Source organism: Rhipicephalus microplus, chromosome X (assembly GCF_043290135.1).
Source record: "Rhipicephalus microplus isolate Deutch F79 chromosome X, USDA_Rmic, whole genome shotgun sequence".
Taxonomy (NCBI): Eukaryota; Metazoa; Arthropoda; class Arachnida; order Ixodida; family Ixodidae; genus Rhipicephalus; species Rhipicephalus microplus.
In genome coordinates this window covers 468,461,532-468,486,078 of record NC_134710.1, presented here as the reverse complement: position 1 = coordinate 468,486,078, position 24,547 = coordinate 468,461,532, and the positions used below count along the sequence as shown (strand labels likewise).

Below are 24,547 nucleotides of genomic sequence, written 5' to 3'. Positions count from 1 at the left end.
TATATAAACATCCTGGAAGAAATAAATCTACAGGGGATCAACTGCTACTGTAATGCTTCGCAAAGAAAGCAACAGAATACCAATCAAGAATGATGTAAGACAGGAGACACAATCTGCCCAAAGCTATTTACTGCGTGCTTACAGAAGGTTTTCAGAAGCCTAGACTTGGAACAGTTAGGGATAAGAGTTAATGGAGAGTACCTTAGTAACCTGCACTTCGCCGATGACATTGCATTGCTGAGTAACTCAGGGGACGAATTGCAACTCATGATTACGGAGTTAGATAAGTAGAGCAGAAAAGTGGGTCTTAAAATTAATATGCAGAAAACGAAAGTAATGTACAACAACCTCGGAAGAGAACAGCGCTTCGAAATAGGTAATGGTGCACTTCAAGTTGTAGAAGACTATGTCTACTTAGGGCAGGTAATAACCGCGGAGCCGAACCACGAGATTGAAGTAACTAGAAGAATAAGAATGGGGTGGAGCACATTTGGCAAGCGCTCTCAAATTATGACAGGTTGATTGCCACTATCCCTCAAAAGGAAGGTATACAACAGCTGTATCTTGCCGGTACATAGCTACGGAGCAAAAACCTGGAGACTTACAAAGAGGGTTCACCTTAAATTGAGGATGACGCAGTGAGCAATGGAAAGAAAAATGGTAGGTGTAACCTTAATAGACAAGAAGAGAGCAGAGGGGATTAGGGAACAAACGAGGGTTAAGGATATCATAGTGGAAATCAAGAAGAAGAAATGGACATGGACCGGGCATGTAGCGCATAGACAGGATAACCGCTGGTCATTAAGGGTAACTAAATGGATTCCCAGAGAAGGCAAGCGGGTTAGGGGGAGACAGAAGGCTAGGTGGGCAAATGAGATTAAGAAGTTTGCGGGTATAAATTGGCAGCAGCAAGCACAGGACCGGGTTAACTGGCGGAACATGGGAGAGGCCTTTGTCCTGCAGTGGACGTAGTCAGACGGATGATGATGATGATGATGATGATGATGATGACGATAATGATCGCGACAGGACAGCGTGTCGAAATTCGTTCCGTTGGTTTCAAATAGCACCGGCGCACGTGGCGCGCAGGCCACATGCTTTCTGAGACACAAAGGGAATCGCGCCTTCTGCTTCGCATTCATATGTAAACAATGATTGATTTGTGAGGTTTAACGTCCCAAAACTACCATTTGATTATGAGAGACGCCGTAGTGGAGGGCTCCGGAAATTTCGACCACCTGGGGTTCTTTAACGTGCACCCAAATCTGAGTACACGGGCCTACAACATATTCATATGTAAACAAGAGAGGAGAATTCGCCCAGTCAATATGGCCGACTTCCGGCTTCATCGCGGCTTCACAACGAGTGACTTCAGGGCCCCTCCTACCTTTCCTTCCTCCGTGAGCTACAGTGTCTAGAAAAATACTACCTAGTGTGCTGAGCACGGGTGAGGAGATGGCTCAATCGCTGATGACTGCCGATGGCACCCGCTTGGTGCGCTGCGGCGCGAGTGGGTGCAACTGCGTTCAATCCGTACGCTCCGCCAGCGCTGCGAAGCTTTCAGTAGGCCGAGTCGCCCGAGGTCAACTTTCAATTTTTCTGTATTTTCGTAGTGTCCTTTACAAAACGCTTTCTTGTACATTACCTACGCGACTTCTTTCACAGTACTCGTATTTAGCAATATCGAATGAAGATAATGTCGTAACATACACTTCACCGTTAGCTGCCGCCCACAAAACACACGCACACAAACATACACACGCACGCACGCAAACACACACGCACACAAACACACACACACGCATGCACACAGGTACACGCACACACACACACGCACACACACGCACACACACGCACACACATGCAAACACACCCACGCACACACACGCACACACACACGCGTACACATTGACAGCATTGGGCTTCAGGCGCGGCTTCTCGGGCGATATCATTCACGACACCGTTCACCGTAATCTGAAAAGATCGTTCGATGCAGTCACTCTCAAAATGTCGTTCGCAAACGACAGCCTTCGGCGTCAGCCTTCTGTCTGCCCTCTTTATCCTGCTTTCCCATTCTGCAAGCCGTGCTGGGTGTGTCGGTGGTGCGGTGAACAAACATATCCTTTCCTCGTTTGACCGATTATCGCTTCGACACAGAGGCACAAAACATGTCCTTTCTTTGCATTGCCCCTTAGCCTTTAACATCTGGCAAAATCTAACTTCACAATACGACAGATAACAGCCGTCAAACACTTATCTTACTCGTAGCGAGGCTCCGGCAGCAAATGGACGAGAAAACTTCTTCGCACAATCAGGCACCCACTCGACTCGCAGCACCGCTTGCGGCAACTGAGTGCAGTCATCACTTCTCGGACCACCCTCCCTCGTACAAAATGCGCGCGCTCAGCACACTAGGTAGTATTTTTCTAGACACTGTAGTACAGCGTTCTGCTTATCTGCGTTACTTCCTCCTGTCATCGGCTCGAAAGCAAACTGCAAGCTCGTGGTAGAGTGTACTAGAAGTGTTGAGGGGCGAGACCACGTCTCGCCGCCTGATCGCTTCCGCGTTGCCCGTAGTGGCGGCACTGCAGTCTATTAGTACTAAAAGAGCCACTCACCGCGCGCAGGAACTGCTATGCGCTTCGAATCCTTCAGCACAGTTTTTTTATGCAGATTTCTTCGTACGGGCTTATCATTCATGTCTAACACATGATGTCATAACCCTTGAAGGCTGAAACGCCAATCTACTGAATTTCAGCTCCGGAAAAGCCGTTGTGAGAGATCGAAAATTATTTAGGAAGGGCATGTCTTATCCCACATTCGTCTGTATTGACTCTTTCTTTGTTGTTTAGGCGTTTACAATACTCAAAATAACTGGGCCTATTTTTCGTAAGTTAGGTGTGCTCTGAAAGCTGTGAGATAAAAAAAATATCGTGTCCAACGCAAGCAAAACCAGAAGGCCGTAAGTAGAAAGGAAAGAGGAAGGGAATCTGAAGCCCTTACACCACGAAATGTTTTCGTAATTTAAGCTTTCAGGTTATACTAAAATATTCACACGCCTTCACAGCGACCACCAATTGCCAAAGTTTGTCGTTCTGCTGCGCGCTCCACTCCCTCAAAAAATATCCTGGGTAGCGCTACACCAATAGTTTACAGTTGGCGAAGCTGAATACAGCTTGTCTCTAAAAATGCGGACTGTTCATTTCACCTTTTCGACAGTATGAGATCTCAAAACTAGTTAAAGTCTAACGTAATAGGACGATAAGTTCACCGCGCAAAAACAGCGGCTGGTCTAAGGAGTATTGAATGAATATTGTTACAGGAATGGTGACTTTGAGAATATATATATATATATATATATATATATATATATATATGTGTGTGTGTGTGTGTGTGTGTGTGTGTGTGTGTGTGTGTGTGTGTGTGTGTGTGTGTGTGTGTGTGTGTGTGTGTGTGTGTGTGTGTGTGTGTGTGTGTGTGTGTGTGTGTGTGTGTGTGTGTGTGTGTGGTACTTTGTACATATTCAAGTAAAATTTCTCTAAACAATATGCACCACTACCTGCTATTATATTCGTTACTTAATAAAAACTACACTTATATACAAAACATCGTCACAAATTAGCTGGCTTGCAAAGGCGTTATGTCGATAGAATATTAGGAAAGCAGCACAATTTAAGCAGTCGATACAAAATGAGAACTGGTTACAGTGAATTTATGCAGATATGCAGATTAACAGACGGGCTATATATACAACCAGCATTTTTAAATATGTTTAGGCTAACCATTTTCGCATAGAGCTCATGACTTGGAGCTACACGTGTTTCTTCAGCTCGGCTCCCAGGCTCCGACTCCTGGTATAATAATCACTTGGAGCTTGCATAAATGAAGTAAAGTAAGCGCAAAGGCACGTGGTTAACACAACATAAGCATTTCAGAAAGCATTATTTACTATTTTTTACAAAACTGGCATGATAAAACTGATCGAGTCACCGATATTAATGTTGTGACAACGTTACTTACACTCGAGTTTCTCATGAAACAATCGAGCGCATGTAGACTTATATGAGGAACAGTGCTCTGGGTATCGTAGAGACGGCCGACAAAACGAGCGTGTGATTTAATAGCGGTTTTGAGTTTTGATGCTTTTTTGTTGTAGTTTGCCAGTAGCCACTTATTATGCAGCGCCACTCAAAGCACTGATTGAGTGAGAATTCGAGGCGGATCCACGGAAATTCTGATTTTGCATGTGTGCATGTTTTGTTTTTGTTTTTGTTTTTTTGTAGGGGGGGTGGTTGACAGGCTCTTCGAACATTGAATGTCTCAACGCAATTTCGGCGTGCCTGCACATTTACTCGTGCACCATGGCGTGTAGCAGGTGTGCATACACTAATAAAGCCTCAGAAACAATTTAAACGCGCCAAAAAGACCAACCACACGCTGTCGCAGGCTATGGAGCGCGTGCTCCCAGTTCAGGCGCTGCCGAGAGCTTCAGTACCATGCAACTACAGCGCCACCGCTACTGTCACCCACCGGAGAATCAGTCGAGAAGCGGCGCGGCCGCCTCGTTCATTCCACTGCCCCCTTCTAATACACTGTACTCGTGGTGCGTTAGAGGGGGCGCCACTGTCGCAAGCGAAAGAAAAAAACAACGCACCGAATAGGAGGTGGCGAGGGGGAGAGCAGATGGGGGTACTTGAAAAATGCAGCATTCTTTTCATCTGCGCCAATTCCTCCCGTCACCTGCTCGAAAGCAGACTCCACGCTCGTGGCACGTTGCAGAAGGCGCCACTGTCGCAAGCGAAAGAAAAAAAAGCAACGCGCCGGAAAGGAGGTGGTAACGGGAAGAGCAGATGTCGGTACATTTACGAAGTATAGGGGCTTTATTGCGAATACCACAATAACGCCGCCTCGAAGTTTCTTTTTCCTCGTCCGATCATTGCATACTGCGGCATGGTTTACATTAGTACTTGTTTGTACACCCGAGTGTTTCCGGTCGTGCTCGACAGGGCGACACTTCATGTGCGCGGAAACTTTGGCGCTGATTCCCCATAAATCCGGCCTCCAGTGATGCGCTTCACCACTTGTCACTTGATCAGCGGCCGACACTGGTCGCCGCTATCAGTGCCAGTGTATTTCGCCGTAAGCTATCTCTACCTTTACCGGCCACAACTTCGGCTAAACAAAGAGTTTCATCTGAACATCGAGTCCGCCCCCTTCGTCCACGTCAGGAACCCGTGACACTATTTTTGTCTATTAAAGGATCGCTGCCAACAGTGCACGATCCTGTTGGTATAACATGTGGAAATTTGCTAGTCGTAGATTGCAGCCACAAAGGATGTTTCCTTACATAGCGAGCGTTCTGCATGTTCACGGTGGCTGACACTTTGAGAAATATTTGCATGGCATAAATATAAACGTACCCGATTTCCATCGCAGCATGTAATATACAATTTTGATTAACTTGCGGGGTTTAACATGCCAAAACCACGATATGATTATGAGAGACGCCGTAGTGGAGGGCTCCGGAAATTTCGACCACCTGGGGTCCTTGAGAGTGCACCCAACTCATAGTACGTGGGCCTATAACATTTCCGCCTCCCTCGGAAATTCAGCCACCGCAGCCGGGGTTTGATCCCGTGACCTGCGGGTCAGCAGCCAAGTACCTTAGTCACTAGAACACCGCGACGGGCCTGGTGCAGCATTGGCGGCCAGCAGCATCGTTTTGAGCGGCTGTGCGCAAGGTTACGGATAAGATTCTCACTCGCAGCAAAAAATTTTCATTGGAGATATATGAAAAAACGAAACATTTTTTACCGTGCGTTAAGTCGACGTGAACAAATCTCCGTGAAAACTAAGGCGAAATTCTCCTACGGCGTTCCTCCTACGGCGTTCTAAATTTATGTAAATTGAAAGTGGGTAACTTGAAAGTACATAAAATTTTGCACAGTTACCTCGCTGCATTTGATGCCTAAAGTGTGTTTACATACCTACATTGCTACTTTAGACCTGATACGCAAACTTGCATATCAGGTATGCGCTGTGTAACTTCATAAAGGTCGAGCCGTCAAGGTACGAAGCATATGCTAAACAAGAATCTTCGCAGTTCACATTAAGTGGTATGACGTCTGTGATAGTACGAGTTATACCTTTATTTTGGTAGCGTATTCGCCTTGGCGAAGCGTCAATGCAGCTTTCGCAATTATTATAGCTGATGCATAGTCGCATCTTTCAGCGCGCAGATCGTGAACATTTTTTTTTCTTTCAACTTAGCGCAAACGCTCAGATGTACCCACTCGCACATAATCGCGTCAAATTCATTTTTACTACGACTAAAATGTTAAAGAGCGATGTTCCGTGGAAAGCCGGTTACTGCTGCCGGCCCGCAACTATGGCCAATGTTATCTCAAACAAGACGTATTCGCACGAAAATAAATTGTCCGTCTATAAAGGTGAACGAATGATGTCTATACCTCTCAACGCAGTGCACATTTTCGAAGACAGTGCTGTGGTTCCTCTCACAGGCTGCTACGTGTGTTCGCTTCTCCAAGATAAACAGCCAGCCAGTGGGGCAAGCATTTCATTCTACAGTTTACCACACAATTAGACGTTCTTTGGCGCACACCACGCTAATGTTGCCACAAGTATTGTTTTTGTCGGCTAATACAAACACTACACCTATAGCTTACTACCGGTGCGTTGTTACACTCAAAAGTGCTTTGCTTCGTTTAACAAAAATGTTGGAATACCAGATAAAATTGGCCAGCAAGTTCAAGTTCGCAAAATAAAACTAGCGACAAAATTGTGGGCCTGCGGGATGGCAAAGACGGAATGCATTGCTTGGTTAACGGATGCGAAAATAAAAAAAAACATCTATTGTTCGTGTAGTAGGTTAGCATGTTAAGGGAAGACTCAGTGCTCTCTCATAGTTGAGTACGAAGTGCTCAAAAGCGTTAAACATAATGTGAAACACACAATATCACGCCGATCACACTTGTGGCATCGTTGCAGTGAACCCGGCAAAAAACTTGTGACATGCGATTTCCGTGAAGTGCTGATTTCCGTGAAGCTCAATAACGTAATTACAAAAAAGTGGCATGTGACCTCTTCTGCGATTTTGTGTTTTGTTATGAGCACTCTGTTTGCGACTTCCACGCCCCAATTTTTGAGGATGCAGGGAATAACACTCTTTTTCTTTTCGGCTGACTGACCAAATCTGTGAAACACGTGTGAAAATAAAACTGGGCTCAACTAAGGTATACCCCAATTTCCCTGAAGTTGACGCTCACCTAGCTTGCGCTTCACTATACCGAGTCGAAAAATCGATGGTGGTTTTCTTAACGCTCTTTGGTCTGTGCTTTTCCTATGTCGGGCCGCTTGTCGTAAATGTCAGTCAATGTCCCTTCGTAAATGCCGTTTTCTTTTTCAGGATTCAAAGAGGGGCATGGCATTTCACTTCGTGGATTTCTTCAGAACGCCGAAAATGCGCAGAAATACGTTGATTCTGTTCAGCGTTTGGTAAGTGTAGTACTTTCTTTGTGTGTTGAACTAGCGTGATCACATGTGTCAAAGTGAAAAGACTACACAATCACTTTCGTTGCATCTGTCACCGGTCACAGTTGTGTACTACGTAAGCCACTCTCAGCTGACGGGAAAGTCGCGGGACCAAATCCCGGCAGTCTGAGCGCATTTCACTTGATCCGTTAATGTGTATTGATAAAGAACAGCTTTTTAAATACGAGTCATTATCCGCTCTTGTAAGAGATGTACTCCGTTTTCATGTTAGATTTCGAGGTGAGCAAGGCTTCTTAGCAGAAGCAGCTCCTGTGGTAGTGGCACTAGAAATCACTTACCTACCGGTGTTTAACGTTGAAAGGCCTCGAGCAGAAGTAGGTGCTTATTTTAGGCTTTGAAAAAAAAAAGAATTTATTTATTCACCAAAAAAAAATTTCTTTTCGAGTGGCAACATACAGGAGATCCCTGAGCTCTAAGCTGCGAATGAGAACTATTTTACTGATTCGAACAAGAAAACATCCATTATTAGAAACTTCCTAACGTACAAAAATAACTTTGGAAAACCAGTAACACCTGAGAGCGAATACGCAAAACATGAAATCGAAATACACTTATTACGTGTGAGAATTTGAACTAACAAGACAATGAGGATAATACAAGTGCAAAGGCAATAAACAAGTTGAAATACTAGCATGTAAATATCTAGAAAAATCTAGCTAATAATTGGAGTACTGACTTTACTGAAAAAGATTATATGGTAAATAATAATGAAAACCGAACAATATAAAGTGATGTGTCATACAACAGCAAAATTGCAAAAATTTCAAACAAGAAAACGAGTAAACTGTGTTATGATATAAGACTGAACAAATATCAATAAATGGTAAATAGAACCAATACAATGGCATAAATTACAACATATTGGTTACAAGTAAAGTAAACGCCAGGGTGATCGCTTTTTAAAACTGCCTTTATTACAAGGAAGCTTATTTAACTTGGGATACTGTTCCAGATGGACATAACTCAATGTAGGAACAGCGCAACCTAGAAGTAGTTGCTTCGTAACTACGGAAGCGAAAAACAAGGACAGAAAACAGCGCTGACTTTCAACAAAGATTTCATATCGGAGTGGTGTACATATATAGGCGAAAAAAGGAGAAAATTGGGCATGCGTAGAAGGGTGTGGGAACGACCACTACGATAGAATGTCAGCAAAACTATTCTCTCTTGTTGAATGAGCTGAAAACAAATACACATGTAGCTTAAAAAAGATCTAGATACGCAATCTCTTTTTGCAACAACGCAACCGATGTGTTACACGACATCGGCAACGAGAGAGCATCAGGTAGACGACGAAGACGATGAATGCGATTGCGCTCGTGTTGTTGTTGCTGTTGTACCTCCATCTTGGCCACAGCTGCATCTCAGTCTCCCTGTATATTTTGTAAATATATTTATTTCAATCGTTCTCTCACCCCCGTGACATTTGTTGGTGGTGTGGGGTACAACACGATATAACGGAGCTCCACAGTGGCCGACCTATGAAGTTTTCCACCATGGCAAATTCGGGACCCGCTTCGCCGAGGTAACAACAACAACTGTTGTCCTTCCACAGCTAAAAGATCCCGGCACGTTCCGTGGCACTCATGATGTCGACATCGAAGAATGGTTGCCGTTGAACGAACGTACAAGTAAGAATTACCGCTGGGATCAAACTCTTATGTTGGCCAACATCCTGTTCTACTTGAAAGGAACAGAATAAGTGTGGTTTGAGAACCACGAAGATGAAATTGGAAGCTGGGATGCGTGAAAACAAAAGATGCGCGCCCTTTCAGGCAAGTCTGTGGGTAGAAAGGCAGTAGCCAAGAAGGAGTTGGCCTCTCGTGCGCAAACGTCAGCAGAGTCCTACGTGACTTACATACAGGACGTGCTCGCCCTTTGCCGAAAAGTGGACAATGGCATGGAAGAAACCGAGAAAGTAGCACACGTATTGAAAGGAATTGCATATGTTGTGTTCAACCTTCTCATATGCAAGGACTGCAACGTGATCAACGCCATCATCAAGGAGTGCCAGCGTTTTGAGGCTGCAAAAGGTCTACGTATCACCCACCATTTCACTCGACTACCAAACACAGCAGCAGCCTGGTCGTGCGAAGACGGGCGTGCACTATAGACGCCGCTAACTGCAGAGCATGTGACCAAGATCATCAGACGTGAACTTGAAGCTCTGTCTCCTGCGTCCACGTGCTCCCATGCCTGTGACTCTAGCCCTCAGATGGTGCCACAGGTGCATGTCATTGTGCGACAAGAGCTTTCCCATGCTTGACTGGCATCCGAGTGCAATACAACTCCCTCTCAGCCGATCGACCATCGTCGACCCCCTGTTTCGTATGTCCAAAGCCATAACCATTCAGTGCACCCTCGCAATTCAGCCGAGTGGAGGACTGCTGACGATCGTCCAATTTGTTTCAACTGCCACCATGTCGGACATGTGGCCCGCCATTGTAACACTCGGTGGTATTGGCATCAGGCATCCTATGGGTACACCCACCGCCCAGAGAGAGATCATCGATGCTTTCAACCTTACCGGGAATCACCTCAGGCCATCAGTGAAGATGTTCCTTCTATGCCGCCATATCGTTGTTGTTCTCCATCTTTGCATGCTCACCAGTCCCGTTCACCGCTCTCCCGTCGCCCGTCGTCTCGCTCGCCCTAATTACGCCGACCATCGCAACCTCGCCGACTGACCACCTGCCACGGGAAAACTCCCGGAGGTGATGCTACATCGACCACTCGCCCGCCAAATCCTTAGACCATGCTGCCGACTCAACGCAGCCTTATTGACGCTGAAGTAGACTACACACCCGTTGTTGCACTTGTGGACACGGGCTCACATATCAGTGATGAATTCAGAACTTCGTTGCCGCCTTAGGAAAGTTTTAACGCCACCCACAGTACCGCTCATCCAGGTCGAAGACGGTGGCACATTTTCCATGCTAGGAATGTGCTCTGCACATATAAGTGTTGCCGATCACTCCACGACAGTGCTGCCCCGCCGCGGTGGTCTAGTGGCTAAGGTACTCGGCTGCTGACCCGCAGGTCGCGGGATCGAATCCCGGCTGCGGCGGCTGCATTTTCGATGGAGGCAGAAATGGTGTAGGCCCGTGTGCTCAGATTTGGGTGCACGTTAAAGAACCCCAGGTGGTCGAAATTTCCGGAGCCCTCCACTACGGCGTCTCTCATAATCATATGGTGGTTTTGGGACGTTAAACCCCACATATCAATCATCAATCCACGACAGTGCTATTTGCTGTGCTCAAGAAATGTTCCCATGAAATTATCCTCGGCATGGACTTTTTATCCGCCCACTCTGCCCTTATTGATTGTGGAACCGGCATGCTTCAACTCGATTTACCGTGTTACCATGACGACCCAACACCAGCTCAACCACGTCTGCGTTCTGTAAATCTCGTTCGCCTAGCACCTCAAGCCGTTCTCTACGGGAACCTGAGGTCTGTCCCTCTTGTTCCGGACGGTGCCTACATGTTGACACCAATTGCTGACGTTCTGCTGGCCAAAAATGTTGCCGTGCTTCACACGCTTTTGACAGTCACGGGAAATACAGCATTTCTTCTGATCCTAAACTTCAGCTGGTGCACTCAAGTTATCCCGGATGGTGTGACTTTGGCAATAGTTTCTTCTATAGATGCTGCCATTTCGGCGTTCGTTGCCGAATCTTCTTCGTCATCTGCCCTATTCTCCTTTTTTAGGAGCGTAGCGGATGCCACCATCGACCAGATGATCGCTCCTGACCTTCTTCCAGCACAGACAGCTGATACCCGACACCTGCTGAAATCCTACCGTGACATCTTTGATTTTGATGACCACCCTTTGGGTCAGACCTCCTTTGTAACTCATAGTAAATAACATTGTAGACGCCAGCCCATCCGACGACGTCCGTATCGCGTGTCTAATGCTGAGCGACAAGTTATCTAGCACGAAGTTGAAGAAATGCTAACAAAAGACGTCATCGAACCTTCCTGCAGTCCATATGCATCGTCGGTAGGGCTAGTCAAGAAGAAGGATGGCAGCTGGCGCTTCTGCGTACACTACCGTCGTACAAACAAAGTAACACGTAAGGACGGGTATCCACTGCCGCGGATTGACGATGCTCTCTACTGCGTACATGGGTCTGCCTACTTTTCATCTATCGACTTACGATCGGGATGCTGGCAGATTTCTGTCGATCATCGAGACCGTGAGAAAACCGTATTCATTACACCTAATCAACTTTTCCAGTTCAAGGTTATGCCATTCAGACTGTGTAATGCCCCACCTACATTTGAAAGGATGATGGACTCTCTCCTGCGTGGATACAAATGGACCACATGCCTGTGCCATCTCGATGACGTCATCGTATTTTCACCTACATTTGAAAGCCACCTTAGCCGCCTTTTGGCTGTTCTTGAGAATTTCCGGACAGCAGGACTTCAGCTAAACTCTTCCAAATGTCGCTTTGGCCGTCGGGAAATAACTGTGCTGGGCCACCTTGTCAATGCTCGAGGCATGCAACCTGATCCTGACAAAATTAAAGTTGTCAAAGATTTTCCCGTACTACGTTCCACGAAAGATGTACGTAGTTTTATGCGCCTCTGTCCTTAACTTCGGCGTTTTGTGAAGCATTTCGCTGACATTGCCCGACCGCTTACAGAACTACTGAAGAAGGACATGCCATTTTATTGGGGTACAGACTAAGCGACTGCTTAAGCACCCTTACAACATCACTTACTTCCCCACCCATCTTGGCCCATTTTGACCCATCAGCCCATACTGAAGTTCGTACTGATGCCAGCGGACATGTAATTGGTGCTGTTGTCGCCCAGCGGCAACGAGGACCGGATCGCGTTATCGCTTATGGCAGTTGCCTCCTTTCCCCTTCCGAGAGCAAGTTTTCTATCGCAGAGCGTGAGTGCCTCGCACAAGTCTGGGCAGTCGGAAATTTTCGACCATACTTGTTTGGCCGCACCTTTTCGGTAATTACGGATCACCATGTCTTGTGCTGGCTGTCGTCCCTTAAAGATCTAACAGGACGACTAGGCCGTTGGGCCTTAAAACTCCAAGAATACAGCTTTGACGTGGTATACAAATCTGGCCTAATACACCAGGATGCCGACTGTCTATCCCGTCACCCCGTGGACCCACCCGACCTTTCAGCACATGATTCTGACCCTTGTGTCTTCGCCATGTCTGCTATCTCCGGCATACGCAAGGAACAGCTCAGCGATGTCCACTTGCGGTCTATCATGCAGAGTCTACGTTCGCCCCACGTAGACCCGTCGCTACACTTGTTCGTTCTATTCGATGGTATTCTTTATCGACGCTACACCAGCGCCGAGTAACCAGAGCTACTACTCGTAGTTCTTGCGACGCTCCGTTCTGCTGTTTTTGAACAGCTTCACGACGCTCCCACCGCTAGGCATCTCGGGGTCACGTGCACGTACGATAGCATGCGGCGTAGATTCTTCTGGCCAGGCCTTTACCGTTCTGTGCGCTGATACGTAGATGCTTGTGAGTCCTGCAGTGCTCCAAACATTCCACCTTGCCACCAGCTGATCTGCTGCAACCAATAGACATACCCACCGACCCCTTCTACCGCGTCGGTCTTGATCTCGTTGGACCATTTCCTACTTCTCTCACTGGAAACAATTGGATAGCTGTGGCAACTGACTACGCCACAAGATACGCTATCACACGAGCGCTACCGACAAGCTGTGCCACTGACGTCGCGGACTTCTTGCCTCATGACGTAATTCTTCACCATGGCGCTCCTCGACAGCTGCTGACCAATCGTGGTCGCAAATTTCTTTCAAAATTTTGTAGTAGATGACAACCTTCTTTCATGTTCGGCGCGTCACAAGCTCACTACTGCCTACCACCCACAAACAAATGGTCTTACCGAGCACCTAAATTAAACCTTGACAACAATGCTCTCCATGTACGTTTCCAAAGATCACCTTGATTGAGATAGTACTTTGCCTTTTGTGACATTCGCGTGCAATTCGTCACGCCACGACACCGCTAGCTTCTCCTCTTTCTATTTATTGTTCGGCCGCCATCCAGCGTTACCCTTCAAGACTTCTCCCATCGACTACACAAACGGTTACAGGGTACGCCCAGGATGCCACTCCTCGGGCTCAAGTGGCCCGCCAAATCACACGGGAACGTCTTCTTGGCTCGCAGCTCTCTCAGAAGGCCCGCTACGATAGCCATCACAGAAAAGTTTTCTACTCTCCAGGTTCAGCGGTCCTCCAGCTCCTATCTTGCTACTCGGGACCTTGCAAGGTTTTACGCCGGCTTACTGAGGTTACATATGAGATCGCTCCGTTGGACAATCAGTCGTTGTCGTCCGCACCCGCCTCTGACGTCGTCCATGTGCCCTGTCTGAAACCATACATCTCCGCATCATGCTATTCTCTTTTAGGCGCAGAGGCGGCGCTACCAGCGGCGGGGTGTTACACGTTTCACGACATCGGCAACGAGAGAGCATCAGGTAGACAACGAAGACGATGAATACGATTGCGGTCGTGTTGTTGCGTTTGTACCTCCATCTTGGCCGCAGCTGCCTCCGACTCTCCCTGTATATTTTGTAAATATATTTATTTCAATCATTCTCTCACCCCCGTGACTGATGGGCAACGTACACATTTATCGTCAAACTTATTTATTTGATACGCTTCAAATATCTCACGTGTGGCCTGCTAGTTGTACTTGTTTGATACCTCACAATGCTCAAAAACTGGCACAGAGCCGCAGTCTCGGCAGTGGATTGCGAGGTGTCCTTGAACTACAGTGTACACATTAATATTGTGCTCTTTTAAACGGTCATTGCGGCACCTTCCGGTTCGTGCTAAGTATACCATTCTGCACGATAGCGAAATAAGATATACGACACCAATAACACAAGGTACGAAGCGCGTTCGGTGTTTCAGAGCGCATCTCCCTCTAATAGCAGCTGGATTATTCACCAGCTTACAAAGCTTTGGAAGTTATTCTGGGGCGGAAAATACAACAGTGGCACTAGCACGTTTACCGATTTTTTTTCAGCCGATGCGACACGTTATGTAGATGAGGAACTTCAACACAATTCATAAGAACTGACGCGTTTTGAGGCTGAGATCGCCCTCCTTGATTTTTAATTTGCTTCAAAAGTTTTTCCACAAAAGCAGAAATCAGGGTGCTCGAGTAACAGCGCTTAAGAGGCGCTCTACCTGTGCTAAGAGGCACTCTACCTGTACCTGAGCACAGGTAGAGTTCCTCTTAAGCACTGATTACTCGAGCGCCCTGATTTCTGCTGTTGCGGAAAAACTTTTGAAGCAATTTAAAAATCAAGGAGGGTGATCTCAGCCTCAAAACGCGTCAGTTCCTATGAAATATGTTGCAGTTCCTCATCTGCATAACGTGTCGCATCGGCTGAAAAAAAAAAGGTAAACATGCTGGTGCCACTGTTGTATTTTCCGCCCCGGAAAAGCTTGCAAATCTTTGTAACCTGGTGAATAATCCAGCTGCTATTAGTGGGAGATGCACTCTGAAACTCAGAACGTGCTTTGTACCTTGTGTTATTAGTGTCGTATATCTTATTCCGATATCGTGCGGAACGGTATACATAGGGCAAACCGGAGGGTGCCTCAATGACCGTTTAAGAGAGCGCAATAATAATGTGCGCAATGTAGTTCAAGGACAACTCGGAATCCACTGCCTAGACTGCGGCTGTGTGCCATTTTTTGAGTGTTGCGAGGTGTTAAGCAAGCACAACTCGAAGGCCACGCGTGAGATAATTGAAACTTATCAAATAAATAAGTTTGACGGTAAATGTGTAAGTTGCCCATCGGTTGCGTTGTTGCATTAAGAGATTGCGTATCTCGATGTTTTTTTAAGCTACATGTGTATTTGTTTTCAGCTCATTCAACAAGAGACAAGAGTTTTGCTGATATTGTATCGCAGTGATTGTCCCTGCACCCTTCCACGCATGCCTAGTTTTCTCCTTTTTTTGCCTATATATGTGCACCAGTCCGATATTAAATCTTTGTTGAAAGGCAGCGCTCTTTTATGCCCTTGTTTTTTCGCTTCCGTAGTTACGAAGTAACTACTTCTAGGCTGCGCTGTTCCTACATTCAGTTATGTCCTACCAACTTGCTCAAGTTTTCACGCTTCATAACTTCCAGATGGACATCTGCAGCAGAGGGGAATCTACCATATTCAGGTCTAATGCTTAGTAATAAGAAGCTATTTGACGCTAAATGCGGTTTATTTTAGTTAGTCGGTTGCGCTTTGTTAAAAACTATCGGGGAAATCTAAGAGCAATCAGAAATGTAAGTAAAGATTGGCATGCTAAAATTTGAAAAAAGTTTCTGGATGCTTAGATTTCAGTGCTCTTGTAAAAGAGCAGCTGTACTGCCTCGTGGTGACAGGATTGAAATAACATGAATTGCCTGAATTTTAACATATATTGAAGAAGCTAGATGAGTCGTAAATGTGTTATACCGTAAAGCGATCCAGTAGGTGAAGTGATTGTGAATGAAGGCTTAATACAGAGAAAGTGATGTATTTGGATTGAAGTATGGATGTGCTTTGATCATATATTAACGCTACAGGTAGTTTTAGTTTTTTATTCATGTCTGGGATATTAAAAATCATTGATTGATTGATTGATTGATTGATTTGTTGATTGATTGATTGATTGATTGATTGATTGATTGATTGATTGATTGATTGATTGATTGATTGATTGATTGATTGATAAGTTGGATTTAATATCCCAAAACCAACATGTGATTACGAGAGACGCCGTAGTGGAGGGCTCCAGAAATTTTGGCCACCAGAAATTCTTTAACGTGCACCCAAATCCTAACACATCGGAAATGCGTAGAGGGAGGCACACAGACAATACACGACTGCCACGCATACAGTCCGGCTTCAAATGCCAATTGATACTGAAAATATTTCCTTCTTTTTTTTTCATTTTGCGTCATAGTGGTTACGGACAACGGTGGAGGTGGCGGTGGACATCCACGCAATTAAAATTGGCTGCTCTTGCGATCTCATAACAGCTTTCACTGTAAAAGTGGCTGGTGACAAGAGTACAGAAAGTTGGCAACAAAGTACAGAATAGCTGAAAGTAGGACTAATATTATCTGTGGTTTTACAGGCTAAGATTCCGATACGATTATGACATCTGCCTAAGAGGAGGGCTCCGGACGTTTCGATTGGCTGGTGTTCTTTAACGTGTGGTGATATCACACAGTATGCAGGCTTCTACCACTTCAACTTCTTCAAAATTCAACCACCGTGGCCCAGTTCGAGGCCTCGATCTTCCGGTCAGCAGCCGAGCATAGTAATGGCTAGAACACCACGGCGTAAGGTATATAAGAGTACACAACCAGGTATAACAACATAAAATTAAAATAACAAATGGCGAGTTTTTCGCTAAAGATGGTAAAAAAACACGGTCCACAAAAATTTAGCCAGGCGGAAAAACGGAAATATCAGGAATGGAGGGAGGTCGGGGTATTATTATGTTATCAGGAGCCTCAAAGCTTTGTTGCTCGAAGCCGAGCTGGCTCGTTGTGGAAAAAAATGCGAAATTTCAGCCCCACGCCGAAGCAGTCAATGCAATAGCGACACATCGGACTGTTATAGAAGGTAGGGCTAGGTGATTCAGGAACTATACGAAACGTAGGGAACACGGTTGACTGTGCTTGAATTGACAGTAATGCAGTAGCCACAATACGTAAACTGGGGCTGTTGTGAATAGTGGACTGCGTGACGTGTGACTGGAGCCAAAGTCAGGATTCGGCATCGAGAAACGCAACAAGCCACTCATTTTCACGTCGAAGTACATCAACATTCAAGTATCCACTTACTATCACCGGCACAGCCTGTAGGCACACCGCATGTAAGTCGTGCAGAGGATCATGACGTCAGCCCGTAAAATTCCTGGTGAGATGCACACTGTTGCGACGACGATGCCGTGCGATGTTTGAACGGCGGAAGCGTCACCACAACTCATCTGGGGTAGCGAGTTGAGTTTGTTCTTCTGAAGTGACAGTGGCGATGCGCATTTCAATGGCATCCGAATTCACAGGTCTACGACAGCACGTGCAACTTCTCAAATAGTGCTGAACATGATGCGAGCCATTTTCTTTGTTGCTTCAAAGTGAAAGAGGGGCGAGAGACATTTTCGAATGCCCCTTTCATCGTAATGTATGTGACTACGTGAAGCCACCCCTCCACTCACCAAGCCATCGGAGACATCCATTTTTTGGAAAAAGCATACAGATGGTATCAGGGTTGCAAGCATTGTACCCCCCAAAACTTCCGGTCACCTAATTTACCAGCTCCTAACGTCGAAACTAAAAGCACGTTTTCAACTTTTTTTAAGGGTGAGAAAATTCTCTCTTTACGTTTTCAGATAAAAGAAACGTGCGTAAAGTTCAAGGGAAGTTCTTATAATTTCTATGTAGTTCAAAAGAACATTCATTTGAATATAGTTTGCCAAAAAAGGGTAGATAACTGTAGAGTTAAGCGGGCTATTTTCTAAAGATCTTCTTGCCCACCGATGCTATAGAAGCACATCGGTGGACGATGCCGAATTTCATCAAAGGCTTCTGTAAACAGTGAAAGGTTCTAAATGACTTGTACATACAAAGAACATGCTTTGTTCAAGAATGTTTAAGTTCATTGACACTAAGCCAATGGTAAATAGCATATATGCATAGCTCGCCGTTACAGTGATCGAGAGTATGAGTGGCGTGGCTATAGTTAGTTATAGCTGTGCGCTGAAGAGCGAGTGGCCGCAGGGTCAATAATATTCTAGAGCGAATATTCGGAACAGGAGGCATGTATCTCCTGCAATAAAAGTCTGGACTTTATGAAACACATAACATTAGAATGTATCCACAAGGACATCACACAAGTCTAGTGGAAGGAATTCACATGATGGGCGTCAGCAGAAGGTCTAAAAGGAGCCCCTACACCCCCCGCCCTCCGACGCCACACCAGCGCCAGCCCCGGAAGCTTCCCCCCACCACCATGCCACAAGGATTTGCGTGCCTGGGACAAAAACCTGGCAACACACATGCGCGTGCGCCTTTCAGTGGGTATTCCTGTTGATGAGCATGTAGGTCATTGGGTTGTATATTCAAGCGATTTAGTGGCTGTGTCCCAATTCTTAGACAGCACGTAGGCGGTCTACGCAGACTGCTTAGAAGACAGCACTGAGCCCATGCTGTCCGAGAATTGGAACACGTTTAGACAGCTTTTATGCAACGATGCGCCACTTCGCGTCGAGAAGAGAAATATAAAATGAACAAATATAATAGTTGTGTTTCCTGGCTTATTTCGTGTTGAAATAAGGTCGTCTTCTTGTGTGCAGACGACCATTCCAGTGAGATCCAATCTATCTGAATGATTCGCTGAGCCGACATCTTGTTTAGACAGCAAAGTAGTTTGCATCGTATTTGTCTACGATGTGATCTTCTCGGAGCTGTCTACTTTACCGGCTACGTGAGAATAGAAATGGGACCTAAGATGGCCGCCTTCCATTTAGCTGTCTATGTAGCCGTCTACGGTGAGTATTGGAACACAGCCTTAGAATACTGACAGGAGTAACTCATGATGTTGACTGGCAAAACTGGAGTGGCTACAGACCCACATCATAGAAATAGAGGCTTTTATGTAAAAAAACATAAAACACAAAGGTATTACGCCTTCACGTAAGACTATTTGACGGTGAAAGCCATTTTCATTGACTTCTGCATCGATATATTAATGCGTTCCCTCAGGAAGCATTCTGGACCTAACGTTTTTTTCTCACTGCCTCAAGGATTGGAGCCTTGCAAGGTTCTTGCACCTTGCCTGATTTGGCGCTGCCCCGGTCATCGGCTCACCTTTGTCCAAGTGACGTTGTCATCTGACGCCATCTTACTTTATGCCGAGATTGTGTGATACGCTTTCGAAATTAGAGACGTTGTCTCATGATGATGATTTTTCGCAATACTCGTATTGACACCACCGACTCCGACCGACAATTTTCGTGTTCGATGAGGAATCTAAGGCTTTAAATTTAAATTACCTTAGATGATGGTTTATTTCTATTTAACAGGAACCATTGACACGTAAAAGAAATTTCTTTATATAGAAGTTTTCTCAGATGCTAACAATGCAATTTTGCACACGGTTGATTGATAATTAACAGATATGTAGCACTCGCAAGTGACTACACCCAATTTTTTTTCTAATGCAACATTTACACCATGCCGACTACCAAGGAAGTTGAGTACAGCAGCATCTTGTACCTATATCGAGGTACGCGCTGTACACGGGACAATGCAAGGGCCAAACCACGGGCGTTCGGACACCACACAAAGGTATCGCCTGTAAATGTTTTCGCTGATTCGTGGACCTTTGAGGAACATTATTTCGTGGTCACCGGCTATCTTGCCACTTTGCTTGGATAGCATTCACCCTGCTATCAACCGGCTTGCCCACGCATAGACACGCATATATTGGTGTGCTTCTGAAATACCTAAGGCATCTTGGTAACTTGCGACGCCAGCAGCATCAGGAATACAGTGCGAGTTGTTTTATTACAGTTGTATTTCAATTGTGCTTAATAAATTTATTCATTTATTTCTTCGCATTTTACGTCCGATAACTACGATAAGATTACTAGGAACACTCTGCTGAAGGGCTCCTGGAATATCGACCACGCAGGGTTCTATAACGAGCACATATTTCTAAGTACATGGGCCTGAAGCATTTTCGCTTCTACCGAAAATGCGGCCGCCGCGGCTAGTATTCGATCTCATGACCTTCAGGTGAGCAGCCTATTGCCGGTTGCAGGCAGGTACACAGTGAGACACAGAAAACCGCAAGGTAAAGCTACCATTCTATCAAATAGCAAATACATTGTTACGAAGAAAAGGCGTCGGAGAAATATGTTTACTATCGAGAAAACAAGCAGGCATACAAGATAGCACCCAATCTGCACGAGAACTCTGACATCGTCCTCTTCCTTATCGAGTTTCGAGTTATCCGTGGCGCTACGTAGCATCACCCCCCCGGTGGCGAAGGCACCGTCTCGGTGCTCGGTTGGTCCGAGTGGTATCGCTTCAGCCGAGAGACGTGCACAACGTCAGAACACGAGCGGGCACTGGTGCTGCTAAATGGTTTAATTTCATAGGTCCCGTCGGTAACTTGGCGCACGACACGGTACGGACCCGAGTATGGCGAAGTCAGCTTTTCGCACAGGCCAACTCGCCGTGATGACGTGCTGAGAAGGACCGTGTCAGCACGCTGGAAGTTGACATCGCGGTGGCGGGCATTGTACAGCAGTCGTTGGCGGTCTTGCGAATCACTAAGACGCAGGCGAGCAATTTCACGTGCCTGTAGAGCTTTAGAGATAACATCGCGGGCATAGTCCGATGTGTGGGTAATGGTTGGAAGGAGCGTGTCAAAAGGTAGCGTGGGTTCTCGTCCATACAAGAGAAAAAAAAGGCGAGAAACCTGCAGTATCAAGCCGGTACGTGTTATAGGCAAATGTCACAAATGGCAGGACCGCGTCCCAGTCACGATGGTCGGTGGAAACCTACATGGCGAGCGTGTCTGTGATAGTTCGATTTAGCCGTTCTGTGAGCCCGTTGGTTTGAGGGTGATAGGCTGTTGTGCACTTGTGTCTTGTAGCGCAAGAGTGCAATATGTCTTGTATAACCGGGGATAGGAAGCAGCGACCCCGATCGGTAAGTAGTTGTCGAGGGGTGCCGTGATGTAGTATCACGTCTTCTAGGAGAAAGTCAGTGACGTCGGTTGCACATTAACTGGTAGGAAGGGCCCGCGTGATGGCATACCAAGTAGCGTAGTCCGTGGCGACTGCTATCCACTTGTTCCCATTGACCGCGAAAGAAAAAGGTGCAAGTAGGTCAAGAGCTACCCTATAAAACGGTTCTGATGGTATTTGAATGGGCTGAAGGCGTCCTGCTGGAAAGGTTGTTGGCTTTTTGCGATGTTGACAGGATTTACAAGAAGCGATGTAACTATGGACGGATCGGTACATACCAGGCCAGAAGAAGCGACGTCGAACATGGTCATAAGTTCTTGAGACTCCTAAGTGACCAGCCATCGGAATGTCATGTAACTGCGCGAGGAAAGTCTGACGCATATGTTGGGGTATGATCAGTAGCAGCTCAGGTCCGTCAGGATGCATGCTGTAGCAATATAATACGCCGTCTCGGAGCAGGAACATACGGAGAGACGGAAGAGTGGTGGGACCAGTCAGCCGAATGACGATATCTCTCAACTAAGAATGATGACGTTGCTCATCTCCGATTTTGCCGAAGGCGGAAAGTGGCAGCACGCAAGTAGACTCGCCGCTCTCAGGAACGTCCGGTGGGTCGACTGGATGACGCGACAAGCAGTCGGCATCTTCATGTTGGCGGCCCGATTTGTAAACGACTGTGTACGAATATTCTTATATCCATAGAGCCCACCAGCCAAGACGTCCACTAGGATCTTTTAAGGACGACAGCCGGCGTAAGGCGTGATGGTCAGTGACAACTGTGAATGGCCATCCATACAAATATGGCCGAAATTTATCCACTGCCCAAACGATCGAGCGCAAAAAATTCACGTTCAGTGATTGAGTAATTTCGTTCCACTGGCAATAATAGACGGCTAGCGTATGCAATGACGCACTCGCAGCCATGCTGTCTTTGTGCCAAAACTGCTCCGATTCCATGGCCACTTACGTCAGTGCGCACTTCGGTTGGAGCGAACATATCACGAATTCCGAGAATTGGTGGCGTCGTAAGTCTGGCGGTCAGCTCAGCGAATGCTTTGGCTTGTTCAGGTCACCACACAAAAGTCACATCTTTCTTCAGTAGTTCCGTGAGTGGGCGCGCGACGTGAGCAAAATTCCGCAAAAATCGGCGAAAGTAGGAACAGAGGCCCAGAAAGCTCCGAGCGTCGTTCTCGGAGGTCGGCAAAGAGAAATCTTTGACTGCGAGGATTTTCTAAGGCTTGGGACAAACACCAGAAGAATCAACAAGGTGACCGAGGACAGTGAGCTGGCGGCGGCCAAAGTGACATTTGGACAAGTTCAACTGAAGCCCTGCCTTGCGGAAAGCAGAAAGAATACTCGAGAGACGCTCGAGGTGTGTTTCAAAAGTCGATGAGAAGACAATGACATCATCAAGGTAGCACAAGCAGTTTGACCATTTAAAACTGTGAAGGAGAGCGTCCATAATTCGTTCGAATGTAGCTGGGGCATTGCATAACCCGAACGGGATTACTTTAAATGAAAGAGTCCGTCGGGAGTTATGAATGCTGTCTTTTCACGGTCCATGTCATCAACTGCTATCTGCCAGTAGCCGGAACGGAGGTCAATGGAAGAAAAATATTTTGCCTCCCTAAAGCAGTCAAGCGCGTCATCTATCATCGGCAGGGGTTGCACGTCTTTTTTCCTTACCTTGTTAAGATTCCGGTAGTCAACACAGTAACGCCAGCTGTTATCCTTCTTTTTGACGAGGACGACAGGCGAAGCCCATGGGCTTGAAGAAGGCTCAATGATGTTCCGAGCAAGCATCTTGTCAACTTCTTTCTGGATCACGTGGCGTTTGGTGGAGGATATCCGATAGGGTCGCCGATGTACCGGATTTGCATCACCGGTGTTAATCCGGTGCTTTACGATGGTCGTTTGGCCTAGTGGTCGGTCATGCAGATCAAAGATGTCTTCATACGACGCAAGGAGGCCACGAAGCGCGTGCACATGCTCGGCAGGGAGATCAGATGCGATCATTTTCGTTATGCCATCTCGGGTAGCGCCCAACTCTAGACCTGGATGTGACGGTGTATCCTCTGTTAAAGCAGAAGTGTTGTAGTCACTGGCCGAGGCAAGTGTTGCAAGGCATATTCTTCGGGGCAGTACTTGCGCGCAAATTCCAAAGTTGACAATAGCAAGACGTGCTACGTTGTCCTTCATAGTGATAATCGTGTGCGGGAACGTTACATTGAACGAAGAGAGGACGGTAGCGTTAGGTGACACCAGATAATCTCCGTCGGCCACAGGCGGATCGGTAGAGACGTCCATATACGTCACAGCTCGACATAATAGGCGAATGTGCTCGACGGAGCATATCCTTCGCGGCGCAGCAGAAGGATGGTCAACGGCGTGTGGTAAAGCAAGTTGCACAACACCAGCAAAACAGTCAATTAGGGTAGAATGCTCCGACAGAAAATCTAATCCCAGAATGATTTCATGTGGGCAGTGGTCCAGGACGTAGAACAAAACAGAAGTGTGACATCCAGCCACAATGACGCGAGCGGCACACATCTCAGCGACAGTTGACGTTGATCCATCAGCTGCTCGGACTACAGTGATAGGAGCAGGCGTAAGCACTTTTTTTAACCGATCATGAAGACTAGAGTTCATTACAGATATGTGAGCGCCAGTATCAATGAGTGCTATTGCAGGTGTGCCGTCTACATTTACGTTGATGAAGTTCTTGTGTCCGGGTAGCGTGTGGAGAGAAATTTTGGGTCTGGTCGGGAAGGCAGGCTCACCTCTAGGAGCTGCGCCCACTAGTTTTCCAAGGACTGGTGGCGGTTGGAGGGAGAAGGAGAGCGGCGATGGTTAGGTGAGCGCGACAGGCGTCCGGATGGCGACGGCGAGCGGTTTGGTCGAGCGGGCATGAGTAGCGAAGCATTGTCGTGGTCGTCGTATATTGGCATGCGGAAACCATTAGGTGGGCGTCAGGTGTTTGCGTAGTTTGGCCATGGCTGCCGATTCCAGGAATTACTACAATGACGTGAAATGTGGCCGACTCGTCCGCAGTGGAAGCATATAGGTCTATCATCAGAGGTTCGCCATTCAGTCGAGTTGCTGTAACGTGGACGGTTGTACGGACCGCGGGTCATATCAGGTACACTGAATAATTGGTGAGGTTGGTTCACTGGGCAGAGCGTCTGTAGTCCGGCGTTGGCC

General features: G+C 46.6%; 1 protein-coding gene across 7 annotated transcripts in view; it reads left to right on the top strand.

Annotated features, from left to right (window-relative positions):
• LOC119160822 (organic cation transporter protein) overlaps nt 1–24,547 on the top strand; it is a 314,044-nt gene that overhangs the window by 252,597 nt on the left and 36,900 nt on the right. For all 7 annotated transcript variants that reach the window (XM_037413072.2, XM_075880783.1, XM_075880781.1 and 4 more), the window contains one exon: nt 7,427–7,515. In XM_037413072.2, the coding sequence (XP_037268969.1) occupies nt 7,427–7,515 (89 nt within the window). The remainder of the gene's footprint in view (nt 1–7,426; nt 7,516–24,547) is intronic.